The sequence below is a fragment of the Haliotis rufescens genome, unplaced genomic scaffold (genome assembly GCF_023055435.1).
Source record: "Haliotis rufescens isolate VD_foot unplaced genomic scaffold, xgHalRufe1.0.p SCAF_15, whole genome shotgun sequence".
NCBI lineage: Eukaryota > Metazoa > Mollusca > Gastropoda > Lepetellida > Haliotidae > Haliotis > Haliotis rufescens.
Window position 1 is genome coordinate 24728188 of NW_025963835.1, and position 24723 is coordinate 24752910.

The following is a 24723-nucleotide window of genomic DNA, read 5'->3' on the forward strand; positions in this document are numbered from 1 at the left end:
GGTACCGACGTTTACTACAATATCTGAAAAACTATTGGACCTACTCCAGTCAAAGATAGTATGAGACGCACGCATGCACGAATATGGTGTTAGCGTTGGGCGTCTCAACGTGCTTGATTCCCGTGCAACCTTTCGAGTTGAGTTGATTGGTTCAACTGTCTCATATGGCCCTGTGACGCAGGGGTAGCATTATGCAGATGGCTGTTACAATGAATGCTCGTTCCACCCGTGACGAACAGGTCTGGTTGTTGATGAAATATAGTGATAGCTAAATAGACAGATTTTTTATTCATGCACCGATTGTCTTTAAATGTAATATCCAGTTATGTATGACTGTTTAATAATCTCATACCAACTTTGACTGGAGTAGGTCTGATAGTTTTTCAGATATTGAAATAAACGTCCGTACCTTAAATTACCTTCCAGACTATAGTTAAGAACAATGTAAAAAGTGATTGTAGTACTGTAACTGTCAAACTTTAACTTATACTACTCCAATGAAGATACAAAACACCCAATTCTTTCATCTTACCATATTTAATCTATATGTTATGCCATGTATGACATACCTCTTTCCTGTCTCTGCCGTTTGAAACTAGCAGTGATATCACGAGTGTGTTGAGACAGTAAGCAACAAGTACAGGCAAGTACTGGTGATATCAGTGCTAGTTTTAATTGTGTAAGAACAGTGTAAGATTGGCAGGACGGTAATTTCAGCATCATGTCAGTCAAATCAGACTCAAAACAAATCTATGAGTGAGTGAGTATGGTTTTACGCCGCTTTTTAGCAATAGTCCAGCAATATCACGGCGGGGGACACCAGAAATGGGCTTCACACATTGTACCCATGTCGGGAATCAAACCCGGGTCTTCGGCGTGACGAGCTAACGCTTTAACCACGAACCCCGAACAAATCTGTGGTGGCGAAAGGTCAAGGGTATTTATCTCAAGACAATGGAGATATACTCCCCTGGATCATCAAGCATGTCCCACAGGCTACTTCATCAATAAGTACAAACAGATCTGCTTTCTCGAGAAGAACCTCGAATTGTCAAACCACTTAAATCTGTCAGAATTACAACGGTCGAAAGGTTTGTTGAATTTGAAATGCTAAACAGAAGAACACTTGATTCTTTCATATTACTACAGGTAATCTGTCATATCTAGGTTATATGTTTTCTGAAGCTGTGAATATGCCTATCCATCTTTATTCAATTTACAAACAAGAAGGTAATTTAGAATATTAAGGTTCCATTTTGTTTGATTAATCAACGGAAATGAATTTTACTTTTGGCATGACCTGAGACAGAAGTATGTAGGAAAGATAGCAAAATTTTGAGTAGAATAAATCTGAATGTTAACAGTACGAAAAGGTAGGAAACAAATTCAGACAAGCTAATAAGATGTCCCCAATAACACACACCATTGCTCGGGCACAATTCCACTGAGGAAACATTAATCTCTCCATCAAACACTTGCTATATACAGTCCACAGAACATGCGGTATATACAGCCTAAAGAAAACAATGGTATATACAGATTCTTTTATGTGCTCTTCCAGTAGTTTTCACACACGGCGCACATCTTCGGTTGTCAGTAACGAACACCCTTGTAACAAGTCCATGGCGTCTGTAACCATGGTAACAACACCCCAGTAACGATACATACAGTCCTTAACCATGGCAATGACACCCAAGACACATGTCCATGCAGTAACCATAGCAACACAGTGCTAGCTTCCCAGGAAGGCATGTGGGCCTGTATTGTCTTCTGATTTACTCTCTAATGAAAATGGAGGAATCTTGCAGTCGAAAGTAGTTCCGTCTCTTCTCTCCATCTTGTACGTGCCCCTGTTAAAGATAGAGGTTCCAAAATAAGGCTTGTTCCTGTTCAATATAAGAGGAATACTTCCTCAAATCATCAAAATTTAACTGTTCTGACTTGTGACTTTTGTATTGAATTTTATGGCAATAATTATTCACGTTTAGCATCCTCCATTTTGTTGGATGTTGCTGTAGTCACAACAACATTTAACACAGGAATCAGGTCATGAATAGTCTAAATTGTTTTTGATCACATGAATCAAGTCGCTTACTTTTGAATTTCATAATTTCAGTTCGACTTGTTACTTACGTACACTTTGCTAACAAGATAAAATATGCATTATTTCTAAAAACGCAATATACCAGTATTTTCCAAACGTATTGTGATAGCACTGATACATATTCATTAGTATTTCAAATCGTGGCTTATCAGTATAACGGTAATACTGCAAACTTCTAGTTTTTGGACATAATGATGAACTTCAGGCTAGGCAATCAAGACAACAAGGGACAGAACTCTTGTACCTACCACATATGGCCGCTAGGAGCTTGTAATGACACATGGCTACTGTACTGAAAGGCTGGCTGCTCTTGAGATAAGATCGGCTCCTGAAACAACAAATTCAGGAATCATAATAAACGTTTAACTTTGTGAGGAATTTATTTTATCATAAATTGATCATGCTGAATTACAAAGTTTAAACTACAGTGAGTTAAAACATGTAAAAAGATCATTTAGGAGTGAGAGAAAATCCATCCTGTAAAATCAGTGGAATGAACCTGAAAATGTTACCCATGTCTTAAAATTGAAACAGCTTCAGCTTGATTATGATAAGAAGAGTGAGTGAGTGAGTGAGTGAGTGAGTGAGTTAGGTTTAAGGCCGCTTTTAACAGTATTACAGTTATATCGCTGCGTGTCAGCTTAATGTGGGAGGAAAGCCCGAAGTGATGCAGGTCTCAGACGTTTACCACTTCGGTGAAATCCACGAGCACGGGTATGGTACTGACAAACCTAGAAACAAAATTGGGGTGAACCAGGATTCGAACCCACAATCATAGGTTTCTGTCGTGCCCAAGAGATGCAACTCTGCACAGCGAATAGCAGCGCCTAAGACGACTGGGCCACCCGTGCCCCTTATGATAAGAAGAAGTCAACTAGCTAGCCTCAGATGACTGTTAAGTCACCCACAACTCCCATCCCCAGACTGTCTCCAGGGTGCCAGACAGAATGAATATTCTCCCATAGCAACACTGTCTCATCACCTACCTGCCCTACAACTCCCCGCCCGCGGACTGTCTCCAGGGTGCCAGACAGACTGAATATTCTCCAATGCCTCTCCCTGAGCTGAACTGTCTCCTCCCCCAGGTTCTCAAGCCTCACACAGTACCTCCACTACAAAAAAAACATTACATGGTCAGTTTCACCTTAAGTGTGTGAGTCAATGTTGTTTTACGCTGCATTCAGCAATTCATTTGAACTATGTCACAGAGGTCCATAAATAATCAGGCGATCCAGTGGCTAATAGCAAGAGCAACAATCATCCATCGGGGCATGATGACACAATAACTCAGGTCACACAATCATCAATTGGGGCATGATGGCACAATCACTCAGGTCACACAATCATCTATTCAGGTCACACAATCATCCATCAGGGCTTGATCACACCATCACACAGGTCACACAATCATCCATCAGGGCATGATGACACAATCACACAATCATCTATCAGGGCATGATGACACAATCACTCAGGTAACGCAATCATCCATCAGGGCATGATAACACAATCACTCAGGTCACACAATCATCTATTCAGGTCACATAATCATCCATCAGGGCATGGCGACACAATCACTCAGGTAACGCAATCATCCATCAGGGCATGATAACACAATCACTCAGGTCACACAATCATCTATTCAGGTCACATAATCATCCATCAGGGCATGGCGACACAATCACTCAGGTCACACAATCATCGATTTAGGTCACACAATCATCCATCAGGGCATCATGGCACAATCACAACTCTTACAATAAGCAATGGCTACCAGGGCTCAATTCAACTATATAAAACATGCACCAGTGCAACCTTTTATTGAAAAGTGAAACCTATAAATACTTATGTCTACATGCACAAAGTGCATGTAAAAAAAATCAAACTAACCTTTCTTTTCCACACAACATCGATCTTTAAGCACTATAACTACAGCTTAGCTATATTTATCACTAGTCCCTGTGTTACTGTTCTTTGTAATTTGCCTTGCTTTCTTGACATCAGACTGTGGGTACTCAAGATCATGTTGGTTGATTGGTTTGTTGTTTAACGCCACACTCAGCAATATTCCAGCTATATGACGGCGGTCTGTAAATAATCGAGTCTGAACCAGACAATCCAGTGATTAATATCATGAGCATCAATCCACGCAATAGGGATCGATGACATGCATCAACCAAGTCAGCGAGCCTGACCACCCGATCCCGTTAGTCGCCTTTTACGACAAGCATAGTCGCCTTTTACAGCAAGCATGGGTTGCTGAAGACCGATTCTATCCCAGAAGCTTCACGGGTCCAAGATCATGTGTTCGTTCCTATTATGTTTAGCAGCAACAGATCATTAATTGATGTAAAATCATGACACAGTCAACAACCATCTGGTTCTAAATGTAGACTATTTCATGCACCTGTGTTTCAACTTTGATCATTGAATGGGACCAGGGTGCAACCTGGTTTTGTCTGGTGCAACTAGATTTTTTTGTCAATATGCACCTGGTGCAAGTTAAGTCAAGTCCCCTCGAACCCTGGCTACTAAGGACATGTTCTACCCTGGAAACTCCACACGGTGTGGAGTAGAGGAACATGGTGTCAATAGTGACTTTGATAGAACCACATCGTTTTCAACAACATATCCAAACATAGTTCCAAGTTTCATTGTATTCTAGTGAGTGAGGTCTTTTTGGCATCTTTAGCAACAATCGGGATGGTTTAAAGCCGAATGGTTAAGTGTTCGATTACCACGCAGAAGACCCCAGTTTGAAGCCCTTTTCCGGTGTCCCCTCTCGTGATATGGCTGAATATCTCGTAAAGCGTTGTAAACCAATTAAAGCATCTCATTTTTAGCAATATTCCATCAATCTCGGTGGAAATACTTGAGATAACAAGTTACCTACAATGTGTTCTGATTGATTTCTCAGCTGGCTACGTGAAATTTGTACGCTGCCTTGATGAAACACAAGAGGACAACGTCATCAATATTCCCTGAAATGGTAAATACTTCTGGTGAATAGGTCAACTAGTCAACTGACTGCATGTCAAATGTAACGGTATCAAAAAGCACCAGTTCACCACCAGACCTACCTACGTGCCAAGATTGGTGAAACAAATGCAAAATAATAGGCCCTACTTACCCAGTATACATGTGTCTGTTGTGATTCCTGAAATCAAAAGTGAAACATTTACCACGTAACCATGTCACCAGGATCCATGTACTCATTAATCGAAACAAAGAACCTGCAAAATGTTGCACTCAGCAATATTCCAGCTTTAACACAGCAGCCCGTAAACAATCAAGTCTCCTCCAGACAAACATGTTATTGATACTATGAGCCATGCCACACCAGTGGCGGCATGACGACACGCAATGAACCTCATCACCGAACCTGACCATCCAATCAATTTACGTTTATTTGTTTGTTGTTTAATGCCACACTCAGCACTATTCCAAGTATATGACGGTAGACTGGAAATAATTGATTATGGACCAGACTATCCACTGATTCTTATTGTGAACAACAATTCACTTCATCTGGGCTTGGGGGGCACTTGTGGCCCAGTCGTCTAAGGCGCAGAGTTGCGTCCCTTGGACACGCCAGAAACCTATGATTGTGGGTTCGAATCCTGGTTCACCCCGATTATGTTTCTAGGTTTGTCAGTACAATACCGTGCTCATCGGTTTCACCGAAGTGGTAAATGTCTGAGACCTGAATCACTTCAGGCTTTCCTCCCACATTAAGCTGACACGCCGCGATATAACTGGAATACTGTTAAAAGCGGCGTTAAACCCAACTCACTAACTCACTCATCTGGGCTTGATGACTCACAAACCAAGTCACCAAGTCTAACCAACTGATCCCTTTCGTCACCTCTATAGCAGCGTTAGAAATTGGCACTAGTCCTGTTGTCCTTGCCAAACTGCCCAATAGTGTAGGGATCCTAAGGACTACTGGAAAAGCCTGTGAGTAAGTGATGGTCATTCAATGTGTTCATAGTATGATAGTTTATTTAATTCAATTGGATTAACATACAATAGTGGTGTAAAGGGGGTTATAAAAGTTGGTATATTTTTACTGACTGACGTTTTCATCATGAGTTTTAAACGAAAACGCCATGCTTACGATGCTGAATTCAAACTGCGAGTCTTCGCTCCAGCTGATATATTTTCTCACGGGTTCATAATTCTATATACACCGACTCACAAAATGGCGCTTGGTTGTTGATGGCAACATATAACGATCATTATGAGATTAAAAAAACCCACGAGAAACAGCTTCCCACATTATGAAAGTGGATGACTGGTTTGTTAAATCTTTATTAGAAATAATAATTACTTTTTCAATATAATTACAACGTTTTTCATCTTATATTTTTGAATATCTGCGAGTACCGGCACGTCTTTCAGTCCGACTTCGCAGTTTTTTTTTGTCTTTCAATTCCTGATTCGGCTTATCTGCGGGTCATATCATTTTCTTTCGTATTTCAATGGTCAAATTAACACCTCGGCTTATCTACGGGGTCGGCTTATCCGCGGTCATATACGGTAGTAGAAATTTGCCCTTTTTAGGGCTTTGTTATATGTTATTATTTTAAGGACTAGTTGGATAAAACTGTTAGTTTCCATGACTGTATAGGTTGCGTGGAATCCCCACAGAGGTGATGTGGAATGAATCACCCAATCTGCTACAGATAAGAGTCCCTTCTTGTCTGCCAACCTACCCTACATCCCATGTAGAATGGAGTGACAGTGACGCGGATGTTCTCGGTGGTCTCTCGATGAACGTCGGACAGCTGCAGCCAAGGGTGGTTCTTCTCCTGCCATGCTCGCAACGTCTCCCGTGCCATGAAGGGAGGTGCTAAAAGTTGATAACAAAGAGAAGGAACATCATTACTCGTTCAAGAATCTAGCTCTTTGATTGGCCATTTGCTGTGTTGTAGAAATACATATAAGCTTGCTGAAAGACGGGTATAGGCCTAGACTATAATATAAATATGCCTCGATAGTATGAGTGAGTGAGTGAGTTGGGTTTAACGCCGCTTTTAACAGTATTACAGTTATATCACGGCGTGTCAGCTTAATGCGGGAGGAAAGCTTGAAGTGATGCAGGTCTCAGACGTTTACCACTTCGGTGAAACCGATGAGCACGGGTATGGTGCTGACAAACCTAGAAACATAATCGGGGCAAAACCGGGATTCGAACCCACAATCATAGGTTTCTGGCGTGCCCAAGGGACGCAACTCTGCACAGCGAATTCACGGCTCCTTAGACGACTGGGCCACCCGTGCCCCCTCTTGATAGTATGAAGCCAATCACTCTCCTACCAAGAGTCCCTTGCAGCCAGCCTAGTCAGTCACATCAAGTCTTACACAGTCCATTCATGGTTTTTCATCTCTACACATTTAGACAAACATAACTTTCATTGAGGAAATATACAAAAACGTCAAAAACTATTTCATTTGTGTATCTATCCCCCACAAGCTGTTATTGAAGTCCTACGGAGAGCTAGTGATACGGTCACTTTTATGTGTAAAGCTATGTTCTCATGCACTGCACTGTCGCAGTTGTAGAAGTTTGCTTATATAATTAAGCAAAACAATATGTAAAGCGCACCGAAAGGCTTGCATTATGCCATCTGTTCTTATATCAGAAAAGTGTGTTGCTGTACTAACAAGGGAAAAGTCTGGTCACGTGATAACCCTACACCCATGGTGTGTCCACCGGAGCAGAACATTGTCACAGAATAAGGCCAGGAGAGCTGAATTAGCTCGCGGGTTATTGGTTACCGTTTACAAACAAAAGTTTCAGAAGGTTGACGTCCTGTCCCATTAAAGTTTATTAATGACTTTGCGAGCTTGGTGGTACAAGGCTGATGTTTAGATCTATGACAAACTCTCCTGAGAAGAGTCTTTTGATTGGTTAACTTCAAGATGATAAACAAGATAAATTCGGTGCAAAGCTAGTGATAATGGGAGATGGCGACATCACTTCCCAACAATGTTACTGGGGTGAGGGAAAGGTCAAGTTTACATTTCATAAAATAATGGAGATACAATCAAGGCTGACATTTAGTATTCTCGATACAAGATACCCAGCACTCTAAGTTCATTTTTTTATTAGAGAGCCAAACCTAATAACTAGAGGCTAAAGGAGCCAGACTGAGAGTCTGAGATCACATTGGTTTTACGGTGTGAAGTCTAAAAATATTTTCCAAAATTCTGCATCCCTAGAGGGGTGTGCACAGTATGCTTACATAATAAGGTAGATATTGTCGCCATTTACGTTTATTTTTAGGTAGCTAAAGTGGCTAGTAGCAGATCAAATTTGGACGCAAATGAAAAATTTAAGTCACACTTGCGACCAAAATGGTCACTACTCAGACAGCACCATACCCCTGCTCGTGGGTTTCACCGAAGTGGTAAACGTTTCAGACCTGCATCACTTCAGGGGTTTCCTCCCACATTAAGCTGACACGTCATGATATAACTGGAATACTGTTAAAAGCGGCGTTAAAACCAAACCCAACTCACTCAATCACTCACTCACTCCTCAGGGCTGATAACTGTTTTTATTATCAACACTGACGACCACTTACAGCTGTCTGTATCGTGCATGAGGAACTTGTCGAACAGCTCGTGTTGTATGGGTGAGCGCTCAGTGCTGGTGTAGGGGAGGAGGTCTTCCTGGGCCACGTAGTCCAAGCCTGCAACACACAACCACTGTCAGCATATTGTCAAAGTATTTACAGGCCCGTGAAGATATCCGGGATAGAATAGGTCTTCAGCAACCCATGCTTTCCGTAAAAGGTGACTATGCTTGTCGTAAGAGACGAATAACGGGATCAAGTGGTCAGGCTCGCTGACTTGGTTGATATGTCATAGTATCCCAATTGCGTGGATTGATGCTCATGATATCAATCACTGGATTGTCTGGTCCAGACTTGATTATTTACAGACCACCGTCATATAGCTAGAATAGTGCTGAGTGCAGCGTTAAACAACAAACCAACCAACCAACCAAAGAATTTACAGCCTGGATTGAGAGAAATATTATTGTTTCCGTGTCATAAATACATTTGAGGAAAATACATGGTATCCTAATATTTGATATTTACAATTCGAAAACACATGAGGAAATTTGCTTATAATATAATGTCATTCTTAAAATAATTGATGTGTCGAAAACACATGAGGAAATCTTCTTATAATATAATGTCATTCTTAAAATAATTGATGTTAAACATGTTAAAGACATACTGGTAATTTGTTTCATTGAGTGAGTGAGTGAATATGGTTTTACGCTGCTTTTAGCAATATTCCAGCAATATCACGGCGAGGGACACCAGAAATGGGCTTCACACATTGTACCCTTGTCGGGAATCGAAGCCGGGTCTTTGGCGTGATGAGCGAACGCTTTTACCACTAGGCTACCCGACCGTCCCTTGTTTCATTGAAGAAACCACGTCTGAATACAGTGTTTGAGTGAACTATATTTATCATATAGTGCTATGTCAGTCTTCATAATCACCCACACATTAGGCTAAAAACAATAATAGTCTTGGTTCTCAGGCACTGCCCACATCATCATAAAGTTTCGTTTTTGTTTCCATTCTCAATTTAGTTATTTTTGTGCATTGTGTTTAAGTATTAGGATTTTTAATTATTTTTTTGAAAATGGAATTAAAAACAAAATGTGTGACAGACTTTATGTTGATACAGGTGGTGCCCGAGAACCAAGACTATTATTTTTTTAGCCTTAGGAAACTCCTAGCTAAACTTATTGAGAATGTTAGTCAATAGTTTACTGAGCAATCAGACATTGCATTTTACCTGGGATAGCATACAGAGCTCGACTGTTTTCCTGGTTACCAAGGAATGTCACTGCTTCCGTCTGCGCTCGCTGAAAGAGTAAAATGAATTTTTATGATAAAACTGTCATTATTACTTATCCTAAGTCATACTAATTTGCTTATCTCTTCTTCTTATTCTCAAAAGGTTGAGGAAACTTCCTGTGCTGCGTTCCCGGAGAGCAGAAAACATCTCACCCCAACGTACCCCTCTCGTGGGCAGGCAGACTCGAACCAAGTGATTAACTCGTCTGACCTATCACTCTTTGCTTTCTCCTAACATTCTTAAGTTGAAATCACATTGGGGTGAGTGGCTTGGCTGTGCGGGTGCTTCAGTGTATGAGTCAGGATAAGTATAAAAGACATTTTTATATAAAAAAATGCAGATTTTACTTATCTTGACTCATACTAATTTGCTTGAATCTCACAGATGGGGGCAGGTCTCACCTGGATGTGTGATTCTGACTAGGTCATCTTCTAGGCTCTGTTGTTGTTCTTTGATGTCTGAGTCAGGTACCACCTCCTTTTTGGAGAAAAAGGAGCAAATCATAAGATTTTGTGGATTTGGTAAAGCGTGCATAGAATAACATTCAAGCTGCTTCATAAACGGATTTAGTGTAAAGCGAAGGATGTAATCTTAGCATAGTTGTTATCACTCATGCTCTGAATTACATTTCAATACAGTGGACTCTCGGTTGGTGGTTATGGGACAGTAACTTGACATCACCTAGTCAACAAGATATGTGGGTGAATGTATCTCCAATATCTTCAAGCAGGTACCATTAGTTGCTGTGTTAGTACCAGTGGTCAGAATTGCTGCATGCCAGAGACATCTTCAGTGGCCAAGTCTCTGAGGTAATGATTCGGAAAGATCTCCAGAAGCATCCTTCCACAATAGTTGGAATAGAGCAATTCTTGTTCAGGGCTAAAGCTGCTGATATCGCTCCGACTTCATGTGGGTGGGATGCTTTAGGTGGGTCCAGACCTGCTGCTCTGTAAGCTCTTAGGATGACTGCTCTCATCCAGAAGGAGACAGTTGTTCTGGAGACTTCTGAGGAAGCATTTCTCGTGAACGGGATGAATAGTCTTCGCAGTCTTTGTCTTTTAGAGCTTGACTTTTGAAGATAGGTGTGTTGGGACCTAACTGGGCAAAGGAACAGTCTTCAATGTCCTCTGATCCAAGAATGGACGAACACACTGGGCGACTGTTTTTTTCGTGAAGAAATCCAATCTCTGACGTACGTTCACCGCTGACAAATCAGTTGAGTGCATGTATTTCTGACATTCTTGCTGCTGTAGCTAGTCCCAGGAGAAAAAAAGTCTTTTGTGTCAGATGTTCGAAGTCATCTTCATCTTCAAGTGGTTCTCAGATGATGGTAAGATGTTGCTATGTCTAAATCCCAATCTAAACTTTTCCTTTGATCCTAAACTTTGTGGAATCTCAGTAGGGCTATGAGTCAGGAACTTTGGTGAGTTTCTCTCGGGTAGTCATAGTTAAGACGGAGCTGATTGCTGCTAAATAAGTTCCAAAGATTGAGCCATTGAGGTTTCTTGTGCTCCTTAGATGACACAAGACTTCCACATGTTGTGGTGAAGTAGCTTTGTTGCTGTGAACCCTTTTCACAAGCTGGACAAATTTCTTCCACTTGTCGTTCCTAGTGGATCATTGAAGAGGTAAGGAGACTGCCTTAGATGCCCTGGTCGAGTAGCCTTGTCTTGTGAGGTTGTTCAATTATGCTCCATACTTGAAGCTCTTAAAGATCTGGGTAGAGGTCTAGGCACCATGTTCTCACCACAGATAATGCCAGCATGTTGGTGGACAAAGCATGAGGATCTGCTACTGGGTATATGAAGGTTGCTATCTGTCTGTTGAACCTGGCTGTGAACAGGTCCACTGATGGGCAATCTTCTACCCTTGTCGCCAGTTGGAATGCTTCTTGATGTATAGTCTGGAAGGTAATTTAAGGTACCGACGTTTACTACAATATCTGAAAAACTATCGGACATACTGCAGTCAAAGTTGGTATGAGATTTTTAAACAGTCATACATAACTGGATGTTACATTTATTGACAACTGGTGCATGAATAAAAAGTCTGTCTATTTACCTATCACTTTATTTCATCAACAACCAGACCTGTTCGTCACGGGTGGAACGAGCATTCATTGAAACAGCCATCTGCATAATGCTACCCCTGCATCACAGGGCCGTATGACCCAGTTGAACAAATCAACTCAACTCGAAAGGGTGCACGGAAATCACGCACGTTGAGACGCCCAACGCTAACACCGTATTCGTGCGTGCTATAGCATCCATTCTGTTGGTGACGGTACTGATGGTCTGGACTGGATGTCTGCTAAGACACTGGATGCTCCTGGGATGTGTCTTGCTTTGATTCTTCGATTCAGACTGTCTGTTAACTTGTACAGCTGAAATGTTAACCTCAGAAGGGTTACCAACCATGTCGTGCCTTGGAGGTTTATGTAGAAGGTGTTGTAGAACGAACAACTCACTGTGATGCCCACTGAGATATTGCCCAGATTACTGTCTCAAACTCTAGGTGGTTGATGTGGAAGAGCTTCTTTTCTTCTGTGGACCACAACCAGATGCTACTTCTGAGGAGTATGGCATCTACAAATAGGTGTTGTTGTATTCTAGCTCGTACAAATTAGTTCGTACACAAGCATTCGACTTAATTGTCCACCATCGGAGATGTTTGTTCAGGTGTTGTCGGAGTTGAAGTTTGAGTTCTTGTTGATCTAAGAACGGCTTGAGGAATCTTTGCATGGGACGTAGATGAAGTCTACCCTGTTTTTTCAAAGCTTGGGAGGAAGTGGGTAGACTGATATCTGTTTGTGAATTGCTGCTGAAGGTAACTTTAAATTTTGATCCTATGATCTTCTGGAACCTGGATAAGGTTCTGTCCAGTCAGGAACCTGATCCCCCAAGAACGGGGGGAGATGGTTGGAGGTCGGACTTCTGATAATTGACTTACCATCCTAACTGTGTGTTAGTAATTTCAGAGTGAAATTCAGTTGGAGTCTGAGTAGCTCTCCTTGTTAAGGATTCCCTTGTTGTGCAGAAGAGTCAAGATTGGTTTCGTCCCCCGTGTAAATTCCGAAGGGTAGGACTGTCCAGTGGTGATGGTGTCCTTTGTACAGGAAACTCTGATATTTCCTGGAGGCTGGATGGATTGGGATGTGAAGGTAGGCGTCTTGGAGATCGATGCTTGAGAGGTAATCGTCCTTCTTTATCATTTGTTTTAGTTGTGGTAGGTGGATCATCCTGAATTTGTCTGGCTTTTGAAAATAGTTTTTTGTTGAATTCTTTCTTGTTGTAGATTAAATGAAACCTTTCATTTGAGCTCTATTTGGGGACTCAGATGATCGGTGAATAATAACTTGGGAGTTTAATTGTACTATCTCTACTGCTCCTTTCATAAGAAGTGTGCCTATCACGTCTGTCAGCATGGATTGCAGTGTCTCGGGATATTGAACAATCAGTGGATTGAGAGAAAGAGAGGAGGTTCCTCACGTACATCTGGACCGTAGCCCTTCCTGAGAATGTTTGATACAAACAGACGATCCAGGATGTCCCAATTTCTCCAATATCTTGCCAGTCTTCAAAATACAGGTGGAAGGTCCCAGTCGTTCAACAGCTTCCCTTCATTTGGTCAGTCTTAGGGTCTTGGATAGGCTGTGGTCATGCCTCCTGGATAGCTAGTGGAACGCTTGTCCTTTGCTTTCTGGATTCCAGAGAAGCGGCTCTTGAACTGTGTCTTCTGCATGGATTGTCTGCACATAGAGTTCATTGTCTAAACTGATTTGATGAACATCTGGTCCTCCTTGTCATCCTGGACCACCTCACTGATACTGCGGATGCGGCCATCAAAGATGTCAGAGGAATCCCATAACTGACACAGTTGAGGCTTTGCATAAAGATCACACCAATGGGAGTAGGCTATCAAGCCATGGTGACGAAGAAGAGTTAGTCCAGCTGAATTGGAACATTGGACATGATCGAAAATTAATTCTTGATTCTTATTCTGTGTAATCATCGCTGTGCTAACTTCTTAGCGTCAACACAATATGTCCTGTGTTTTTAATCCGACATCAAAGTATATAATCTTCATCAATCTCCAGAGCCTGGAGAAAAGTGGCCATGCTGTGAAGGGCATTGAAACCTTCTGGCATTGAAGTTTGGTAATGGTACTGCATAGTACCATAGTGCATAGTACACTGAGTCCAGATAGCCTTGATAAAAGAAGCATCAAGATACTTATCTATCTGAAAGATTGGATTTATAAGAGGGTAGTCAAGGTGACAAAGTACACACAATTTATGGATAACTGCTTTTATTACTTTAAAGGCAACGTTTCGGTATAGATCCTTATACCGTTGTTAAGCTCAAAGGCTGATGCTGTTGTGTGGCTAAAACGACCTGCAGAATAACACTAGCTACCAAGTCAGTGTTTGATGAAAAAGCAGGTACAGAGCCCTGCCGCAAAAAAAGCAGGTTGTGCGTATTTTGAAAGCTTTTGACAGAGTGTTTCGTGAAGGTCAGGGGCTTCCCCGCAGGTCGGCGACTGCACGAAGGTTTATGGCTGCGAGAAGGTCTGTGCCTGCGTGAAAGGCTGAGCCTTTGAAAATGTCGGAGGTTTGTGGAATGTCTGATGCTGCGCAGAGGTGGTCCGGGTTGTGATCAGAGATATGAAGCGGACACTTAATCCACAATTTCATGAAGTAAAACAGGCAGAATTTCAAAGGGCCAAAAGGATTAAAAATTCTTGCCAAATTAAAAAAATAATCGATGAATTTGATGAAGGGATGACAGGAAAAGGCCATCTGAACCAAACAATTTAATGGGAATGGATAATTTTGATTGGATGGTTCGGATAGTAAGTACAGAGATATATTCTCAACTAGCTGGTTGGCTCGAAAATAATAATTTAGTGATGAGTCAGGCAGGTTGGTTATACGGTTAAGGTACACCTGCACATGAGAGGGGTGCATTTGCATGAGATGTTTTCTGTTCTCCAGAAACGTAGCACAGGAAGTTTCCACTACCTTTCAGGAATAAGAGAAATAAGCAAATTAGTACGAGTCAGGATAAGGTAAAATTATTCATTTCTTAACTTCAAAGTTTGTCTGACATATTTCCACGTGTAGGTATATTAGTCGATTCACTTTCTAGATACTGTAAGTATATCAGCATGATAAGTGTTCTGACTGAGATGAAACGTCTTCCACATTATGTCATATGATTTCCTTGCTTGCTTCTTGATTAAGGCAGGACTCAGCAATATTCCAGCTATATGAGTGAGTGAGTGAGTATGGTTTTACTGCTCTCAGCAATATTCCAGCAATATCAAGGCGGGGCACAACAGAAATGGGCTTCGCACATTGTACCTGTCGGGAATCGAACCCGGGTCTTTCAACGTGACGAGAGAATGCTTTAACCACTAGGCTACCCGACCGCCCCTCCAGCTATATGAAGGCAGTAAATAATCAAGTCTGGACTAGACAAACTAGTGCTTGATATTGTGAGCAACGATCCGTTGAGGTAAGATGAACGCAATAAATGAAGTCAACAAGCCAGACCACCCAATCCATTAAGTTCTACAACCAGAATAGGCTACTGGGGACCTACAGTGAGTGAGTGAGTGAGGGTGGTTTTACGCCGCTTTTAGTAATATTCCAGCAATATCACGGCGGGGTACACCAGAAATGGGCTTCACACATTGTACCCATGTCGGAAATCGAACCCGGGTCTTCGGCTTGACGAGAGAACGCTTTTACCACTAGGCTACCCGACCACCCCGGGGGCCTACAGGTACATATAAGACATGGTGGTATGTTGTCATATATCAGCATGGAGTACATACAATGTGTGGGCAGTCCCTGGCGTCGATGAGCACCTGGTAGTACAAGTGGTTCTTGCCCTTGACCTCCTTCCCTATAGCTGTGGTGTTGTCATCCACACTCCTGTAACACAGAACACATGGAACTAAAACAGCTGTACATTGCATGCCTTGCCCTGAAGCTGTAGTGTGGTTGTCTGCATCCCATCTTTGAATTCCTGAGGCAAGGGAGTTAACTGACTGCAAAAATCCAGTTTCCAATCTTACCGAACGAGGCTGGAATATCTGGGCTTGATCGTAGCACCACCAGTGGACTAGTATGAGTTATGTCCCTTCTATGTCCCTTCTATTGACCACCTCTAATATCACTTGCATTTGCTTCAAACAAAATGGTGTCATCATCAAATTCTATATTGTAATAAATGGGTATTACTTCACGAAGTACATCGAATCATGTGAGAACCTTGATTAAAAACGTGAAAAGATTTGGAAAATCGATTTCGTTTGACGCTAGGTTAATGGTACACATGCATTGCATATTCTGCAGTCGACCAAAATCTGCACAACAATTTACGAATCAGATGTTGATTTCATTACTTGATTTTGATTGGACTATGCAAAGATTTTTTAGTCTAGTCAAAACTCCACAATTCCAGTCTAGTTTGTCAAGGGTGGAAACTGGAATTAAATAGTCAGTTGTTCCCTCGCCTTGGGAAGATGTCCGCACCCTCTACACAGAACACATGGACAGCTATAAAAAGAAGGAGTATATGCATGATATGTTTATTTATCAACCACACTTGGCTTCCACAGAAGATATAGCTTGGGAGAAATCCTAGGAAATATTGCTGCAATGTAATTGCATCGCAATTGATCTCTCTGCCAGTGACGGTGACGTCACAATGGTCACCAAAGCATTATGATGCAATTTCATTGAAACGATAATGCCTAGATGACATTGATTGAGCATTATCTCCTGGGGAAGGAAGTTCTGGATGATGATAAAAGCCACTTCATTTGATGTTCTTCTGCTAAACATGCTCAACTTAACCATGTTATCGAGTCCAAAAAGGCATTGTCTTGACTTACTTGAGGATGAGGTCAGACGGATTGTCTAGATCACTGTCTACAGCTTCTGTTACCATGGTTACTTACTTCTCCTCAGTCTTCGTGGCTGTGTCTCGGTCATACACTCGGGCCAGCCATGGAAAGAGGACAATACCACGATAACCAAATATCCGATGCAGGAACAGCTGAAACAATTATGTATTGTATATTTATGACATCACCTTGATTAGCAATTCGTTGACACTGGAATTGTTTAGTCCTAAGTTAGACAGTTCTACAGATCTAGCTGTCTTCATGTCTGACTGCCTTACTGGTATATAGTAGTGGGATGATACAACGATGCATCAGTGGATCGCGATAGCTTACTTCTCGATACAAGTATCGATCACAATCGCACACTAGGTAAAAAGTATCGATTCTAACCTTAAAAGTATTCTTTAATAAATGTAGCACAAAACACTAATTACAAGTGAAAATGAGCAGTGAAAAGGTATAGTTTTTCACCCATTGCGCCATACTGTCAACAGTAATTTGTTGGTGTGCCAGGTATTTGGCCATCCTGTCTATAAAAAAGATGGCTTATGCACCACTGATAAGAGCACATGCAAGTATCATGATACTTATCGGATAGTGAGCAAGGTATCGTGATACGTATAGGATCCCACAGTTGGTGTATCATCCCAGCCCTACTGGTATAATACAGCATTGTACAGCAACAGGAGTGAGTGAGTGAGTACGGATTTACATCGCTTTTAGCAATATTCCAGCAATACCATTGCGGGGGACACCTGAAAATGGGCTTCACACATCGTACCCATGTGGGGAATCCAACACGAGTGTTCCGCGTGACGAGCCAACGCTGTAACCACTAGGCTACCCCAACCCCCAATACAGCAACAGGAATGTTTCATGGGTGACCTAGTCGTTGTGCAGAGTTGCATCCCTTGGGTACACCAGAAACCTAGGATTGTGGATTTGAATCCCGGTTCACCCCGATTATGTTTCTCTGTTTGTCAACACCGTACCTGTTCTGGTGGGTTTCACCAAAGTGGTAAATGAGAGACCTGCATCACTTTGGGCATACCTACGACACCAAGCTGACACGCTGTGATATAACCTAACCAATCTCATTAAAATCAGATCTTAGTTCTCGCTACCGCTAAACAAAGATCTGAGGACATCCCATTACGGGTGATGTCAGACCGACCTTTCGCAAACTCTGACCGACCAATGGAATTACTGCATAGAAGAAGACATTAGCCAATCAGAAGGCAGCATTCTCGTGCTTTACGGCACTAATTTCAAATTGGCGACTACGCTTCGAAACATATTTTGACAAATTCTCGCTAAAAAATTTGAAACCTGAACAAAAGAACATTCTCGAATGGCTAATATATGGTCTAGATTGTATAGATTCAGTCGTTAAGCCCGTAACTATCGTTCGGAATACCCCGTTTTAAAGTTTTCGAGGCTGCATGGTTAGAAATCACATTCTGACAGTCACTTTCATGATTTGGTAAGCGACGCTCTGATTGGTCGGATGAAAGGTCGTTCTGACGTGACCCCCAATGGGATGTCCTCAGATCTTTGTTTAGCGGTAGCGAGAACTAAGATCTGATTTTAATGAGATTGATAAACCAACTCACTCAAAAGTGAAAAACTTTTACAAATGTTAATAGTTTTAGGTTCTCACTTAAGTATAACGATAACCTGTGACTATAATGATTAACAATAACGATTCATTATCATGATTATATATGCAATATGTCATATTTGTTTGCATGTTTGTTTGTTGTTTACCCTGCACTCATCATATTCCAGCAATATGACGGCAGTCTGTAAACAATCAAGTCTGGATCAAACAATCCAATAAATGATATCATGAGCATCGATCCCCGTAATTGGGATTTGATGACATGCATCAACCAAATCAACAAGCCTGACCAACCGATCCCATTAGTCACATCTTACATCAAGCATAGTCACCTCTTACCACAAAGATGGGATGCTAAAGTGAGTGTTTTACGCTGCTTTTAGCAATATTCCAGCAATATCACGGCGGGGTACACCAGAAATGGGCTTCACACATTAGACCCATGTCGAGAATTGAACCTGGGTCTTCGGCGTGAAGAGCGAACGCTTTAATCACTAGGCTACCCGAACGCCCCCTGGGATGCTAAAGAGCTATTCTAACCCAATCTTCACGGGTCCAATATGGAATGGATAGTACATGTATTGGGCATCTGATTATAAGAAACAGAGTTCTAAGCAAATGCTGTAATTGAAACAAACACCTACATCTCCTATTCCTATAACCTCTGATTACACTTCAGAGAACTACACATGGATAATCATAATACGGCATGTACAAGATGCGACCCGTGAAGACCCGGGGTAGAATAGGTCTTCAGCAACCCATGCTTGCCGTAAGAGGCGACTATCGGGATCGGGTGGTCAGACTCTCTGACTTAGTTGATGCATGTCATCATATCCCAAATGCGTGGATCGATGCTTATGAGATCAATCACTGGACTGTCTGGTCCAGACTTAATTATTTATGCTGCCGTCATATAGCTGGAATACTGCTGAGTGTGGCGTTAAACAACAAACAATCAATCAATGTACAAGATGAAGAGTGAGCAGAGGCAGGGAATTTGGCTTTAACCCATGTTAACAGAGCTTTGAATAGTATTTGAGCTTCAGAGGTGGAGCCAGGATTGTGAAGGAGTGTGTATGTCTGTGTGTGTCTGAGTTTCTGTGCGTGTGTACACAATACCCATACACAATGACATTGACCTGGTAGAGGACACAGGGGTGAGTGAGTGAGTGAGTATTGTTTTACACTGCTTTTTGCTATATTCCAGCAATATCACGATGGGCTTCACACATTGTACCCATTTGAAGTATTGAACTGGGGTCTTCTCCGTGATGAGCGAACGCTTTAACCACTAGACAACCCGACCGCCCCAAAGGACACAGGAAGCTTATACCATGTGTTCTGACAATGAAATAACGGAGAAAGCCCAAAGTGATGCAAGCAAGACAAGTCGACCACTTTGGCGAAAGTGAAACCATTGAGTCGGTATTAAGCGGTAAAACCAAGTATCCTAATCAGTATAAACTGGGATTGAAAACCCAGAGTCAGCAGATCCTGCCACAGCCAGGCAGGCCCTATGTCCTACAGCATGTACAAAGTGCCAATTCTGAACAACAATCATAAAAGCCTCCTCCTCCCTCACCTACCTGCCCAGTCTCATAGGAATTTCCATGTTCTTTCGGTGTTTCTAGTATCCCAACTTCTGCCAATCTGAAACCAAATGAAAATGATTTAAATGGAGCTCAACTGTTCCACTGTTCCACATAGAAGGGTTTCTCCATGTTTCATGCTCAAGAACACTGACATTATCACCGATAATGCCCCTATTTTTTCAAAATTGCTAATAACTTTGATGATCAGAGATGCTGATCATGCTGATAGAGTGAGTCATGCTTTTAGGCTGCTTTTAGCAATATTCCAGAACTGTCACGGCCAGAGACACCAGACATGGGCTTCACACAATGTTCCCATATTGGGAATCGAACCCGGGTCCTGGACATGGTCAGCAAATGCCCCAATGACGTTATAAAAACAGCAAATGAAAAGTTGATAAAATCATTCAGATATTCTATTTGTCCATTGTTCTAGCATTATCACAGCAGCATCACTGGGGAAGGACAGCCAACAATAAACCAAGTCACCAATCTCATTAAAATCAGATCTAAGCTCTCGCTATCACTGAACAAAGATGTGAGGACATCCCATTAGGGGTCACGTCAAAACGACCTTTCATCCGACCAATCAGAGCATCGATTACCAGATCATGAAAGTGACAGTCGAAGCGAGTTGGGTTTAACGCAGCTTTTAACAGTATTCCAGATATATCGTGGCGTGTCAGCTTTGAGTGGCACACCGCTCTAAGGCGCTGCGATTTGCGACGCCCCAGAAACCTATGAATATGAGTTCGAATCCCTGTGCGTGACGAGCCAACGCTTTAACCGCTAGGCCACCCCAACCCCCAATACAGCAACAGGAATGTTTCCTCCCATTCATCATGTTATAGCCTGCCTTGGAACCTAGAGAAAAATGGTGCATGGGTGACCTAGTCGTTGTGCAGAGTTGCGTCCCTTGGGTACACCAGAAACCAAGGACCATGGATTCAAATCCCGGTTCACCCCGATTATGTTTCTCGGTTTGTCAGCACCACACCCATGCTCGTGGGTTTCACCGAAGTGGTAAACGTCTGATATCTGCATCTATTTGGGCTTTCCTCCCACATTTAGCTGACACGCCATGAGATAACTGGAATACTGTTAAGGCGCCGTTAAACCCAACTCACTCACTCACTCACTCACTAAATAATATTGTTGGGAGCACCTTAAGAAAACAGTACCACAACTTCTCGTGAGGACGATCTCTGCCGTAGGTCACGTCTCAAAGAGTGAGTGAGTGAGTATGGTTTTACGCCGCTTTTAGCAATATTCCAGCAATATCACGGCGGGGGACACCAGAAATGGGCCACGTCTCAAAGACAAGCAACCACAAACCCGCGACCTTCGGATTGTTAGCCCGACAGCTAGCCGACTGAGCTATGTTCACACTGTGAAACTAAGTGCAAATTTACCTAGTCATGCCTATGATGTTAGGGAACTGAACGAAAAGGGTCGAAAGGTGATGGACACTTACGAAGGTTTCGGGTAGGCATGGTGTCTCGTAACTTTAGTCTACGGAAACTTACAAATAATCCCAATGCCATTTGGCACACTCATCCCATTCCGTAATCTACAAGATACCGAGTGGTGAGGAATGAGCCGATGTGGCGAGAACTGAAAATGGCTCCAGGCTTCAGAAGTCAGACGTCGAACTCGCGAGTACCCATGAATGATGTGGTATTTAATAATTCGTCGTGTGATTTTTGTGACAGAAAAGTGTGGTAGGGAACACTGTAAGCATGATGTGGATAATAGTAAGGAATGAGGGAGGCATGAGCATGGCCAGTCATGACACAAAGGTTCACTTTTGAATCAGTACTGAAAAAATGTAGCGCTGAAAGTGGCTTGTGTGAATGTTCCAGGACAGTTTCCAATAACCAAAATATTCAACACAAAACCATTGCATCCTTTTTACTCGACGTGTTTGTGTGAAGAATATTAGGAACCTCTATAGAATCTATAACAGCCATTAAACAAGTACCTAACCCTAATGATCGTAAAGGGGTGATTGATCGTAATGGGGATCCAAGGGTTAAGGATAGAGTTCGGGGTAACCTACCCTAACACTGACGCCATTATAATATCCCTAATAAACTGCATTCTTCTGCATAATAATGAAAATTAATGAACCAGAAAAATAATATATGTATATTAGTTCCAATTTATAACCATTATAGACAATTGAATTACGAAAAATACGAAATATAAAATATATAAATATTTAAAGTGCTTTCGTAAACTAGCTCTTGTTCTAAAATGTGCTGCCGCAGTCTATATTTAGTAAACAAATATTCAAAACTCTCAACACTGTTGCATGTAGAGATGATAGATCACTGGGAGGAGCTTATGCACACTCAATGACCCCTGACAACACAGGGCATTGTTTCGCTGGTGTGACTAGCAACAAAATACTACAAATTACGTCAAAGGGTATTGTCACGTGTTTGAAAAGTGGTACTGTATTCTAAAGGTAGGCCAAATATTTAAGTTTAGTAGATCCTGAAAAAAAATGTTTTAAAATGTAATTGGTTGGGATGTTGGTTTGCTGTTTAACGCCATTTTCAGCAATATTCCAGCTACATGACAGCGGTCTGTAAGTAATCGAGTCTGAACCAGACAATCCAGTGATTGACATCATGAGCATCGATCCACGCAACTGGAACACAATGACATACATCAAACAAGTCAGCGAGCCTGACCACCCAACCCGGTAGTCGCCTCTTATGACAAGCATAGTCGACTTTTACAGCAAGCATGGGTTGCTGAAAAACTATTCTACCCCGAGTCTTTACGGGTCACGTAATTCGTAACCAATTTTATTGTCAGGGACCAAACGTGCCCACTTTAGGTGACAGCACTAATTATAATGGAATAACAGTACAGCACCCGGGAAAGTGCTCTCCTGAAAACCTCACCAGTTGCACACTACCATGACTACGAATCTAGACCATGTTGGTTTTGGGTTTTTTTAAATTTTGGTCATTACGCCGTCTGGAGCCTAATGTTTTACAGTTTACTAATCTAGTCGATCTATACTGTTATTGTAGATGCCCTATCCCTATTGAGTTAAATGGATCACCTGGTAGACAGATATCTGTGACAGGGCTTTTTGGTGGCAGTACATCTCACTGGAGCAACAACACGACAGACAAAATGCCGAAAAATCGACGCCATCTTTCACAGGAAGCATATACTTCTTATCTCCCCTTACACTCAGGCCGAGTTTAGTGGTAGAGTGCCTGTAGTCGATTTTTCAGTTGTGAACTAATTATTTTGCCTTCCGATATTGAATTGAGTCTCACATTAAAATACGCTCACAATTATACATTTTTGTTTTTTGCTTGTTGCTTTGTTTGTTTTGTTGGGGTTTTATGTTTTGTTTTGTTTTGGTATGCTTGGTATGGTATTTTGTAGTTGTTATTTTTGTTGTCTATTTTTTGTTGTTTTTTGGTTGTTGTTTAGTTTGTTTGTTGTTGTTTTTTTGTATTTTTTTTTTTTTTTGGGGGGGGGGGGGGGGGGGGTAGGTTATGGTAGAATACAAAGGTAGTTTCAGTCGCAAGTAGGCAGTAATACAAAGATGCAGAAGAAACATGAAGGGTAAACAAACATCTATTGCCATAGAACAGTTTCAAAACATATGTGATTACATAATTACGGAATCCTAATAATGTCAAAATAAGTCAAGGTCAAAATATGTGGCGTTGTCGCAATGTTGCCTCATCTGCAAAATGCGTTAAAATGAGCGACAATGCGACAAATGGTCAAAATGTCGCATTGTTGCGCTTTGGTGTTAATTTTGACACTTTTTACTTGTTTTTGTAAGGGTGACAAAGCGACGATGTCCCTTCTAATATTCCATACATACTCGACATCAGTTCGATCTGTATTTCAGTATAAGTCAATGGATTTCGTGAGAAATATACAGGATACGACTTTTAAAATTAGATATAATAATTATATGGATATATTTAGTAACCAGTTCCTCATTATTTTCAGGTGTATGTTATGAGTCATGTAGTTAAACATATACCAGTATTCCCTGCCACACTCCTTCAGTGCATTCGTCACCACTCGCCCCTTTCCGTAACCTGCAAGAAGACTATTCGGCTTGTCCCGGAATAACACGAGTTGGTCACGAATGTCCTTCAGTGGTGATTCCGGGTTAGAATAGCTTCTCATCAACCTGTGCTGATCATAGGAGATATGGGAATGGGGGCGTGATTTATTTATTTATTTTATTTGTTTGTTGTTTAAGGCTGCACTGACCAATATTCCAGCTATATTACGGCGGGCTGTAAATCAATGAGTCTCGGCCAGACAATCCAGTGATTGACATCATGAGCATGGATCTATGCAATTGGGATACGATGACATGCATCAACAAAGTCAGCGAGCCTGACCACCCGATCCCGTTAGTCGTCTTTTACAAGAAGCATGGGGACCTATTCTAACCCGGATCTTCACGGGTCTATTTATTTAATGTTATGTTATTTATAATTTATCACAACTATAAGGCACAGTTCTATTAATGATTAAAATAAATACAAATTTGTAAGTTATTTAGGAACTGATAATTTATTATAAGGTGTGTGTGTATTTAT

At 41.7% G+C, this 24723-nt stretch overlaps 1 protein-coding gene across 1 annotated transcript; it reads right to left on the reverse strand.

Annotated features, from left to right (window-relative positions):
* Window positions 1–894: 894 nt before the first annotated feature.
* On the reverse strand, window positions 895–23346 carry LOC124150997 (polymerase delta-interacting protein 2-like). Its single transcript, XM_046523219.2, has 11 exons — window positions 23202–23346; window positions 20117–20180; window positions 16961–17058; window positions 15830–15929; window positions 9929–9998; window positions 8695–8802; window positions 6820–6956; window positions 5235–5261; window positions 3091–3216; window positions 2353–2432; window positions 895–1850 (listed from the first exon to the last, which is right to left on the reverse strand). The coding sequence occupies exons 1-11, from the start codon at window positions 23294–23296 to the stop codon at window positions 1733–1735; spliced, it is 1023 nt and encodes a 340-aa protein (XP_046379175.1). The 5' UTR covers window positions 23297–23346; the 3' UTR covers window positions 895–1732.
* Between the last annotated feature and the right edge of the window lie 1377 nt (window positions 23347–24723).

Excerpts from the sequence above, each read along its gene's own strand:
- LOC124150997 (XM_046523219.2), bottom strand. The coding sequence starts at position 23,296 with ATGGCGTCGATTTTTCGGCATTTTGTCTGTCGTGTTGTTGCTCCAGTG. Across the intron at positions 20,181-23,201 it reads CACAGATATCTGTCTACCAG|ATTGGCAGAAGTTGGGATAC; the intron begins GTGATCCATTTA and ends ATTTGGTTTCAG. Across the intron at positions 17,059-20,116 it reads ATTCCTATGAGACTGGGCAG|CTGTTCCTGCATCGGATATT; the intron begins GTAGGTGAGGGA and ends TAATTGTTTCAG.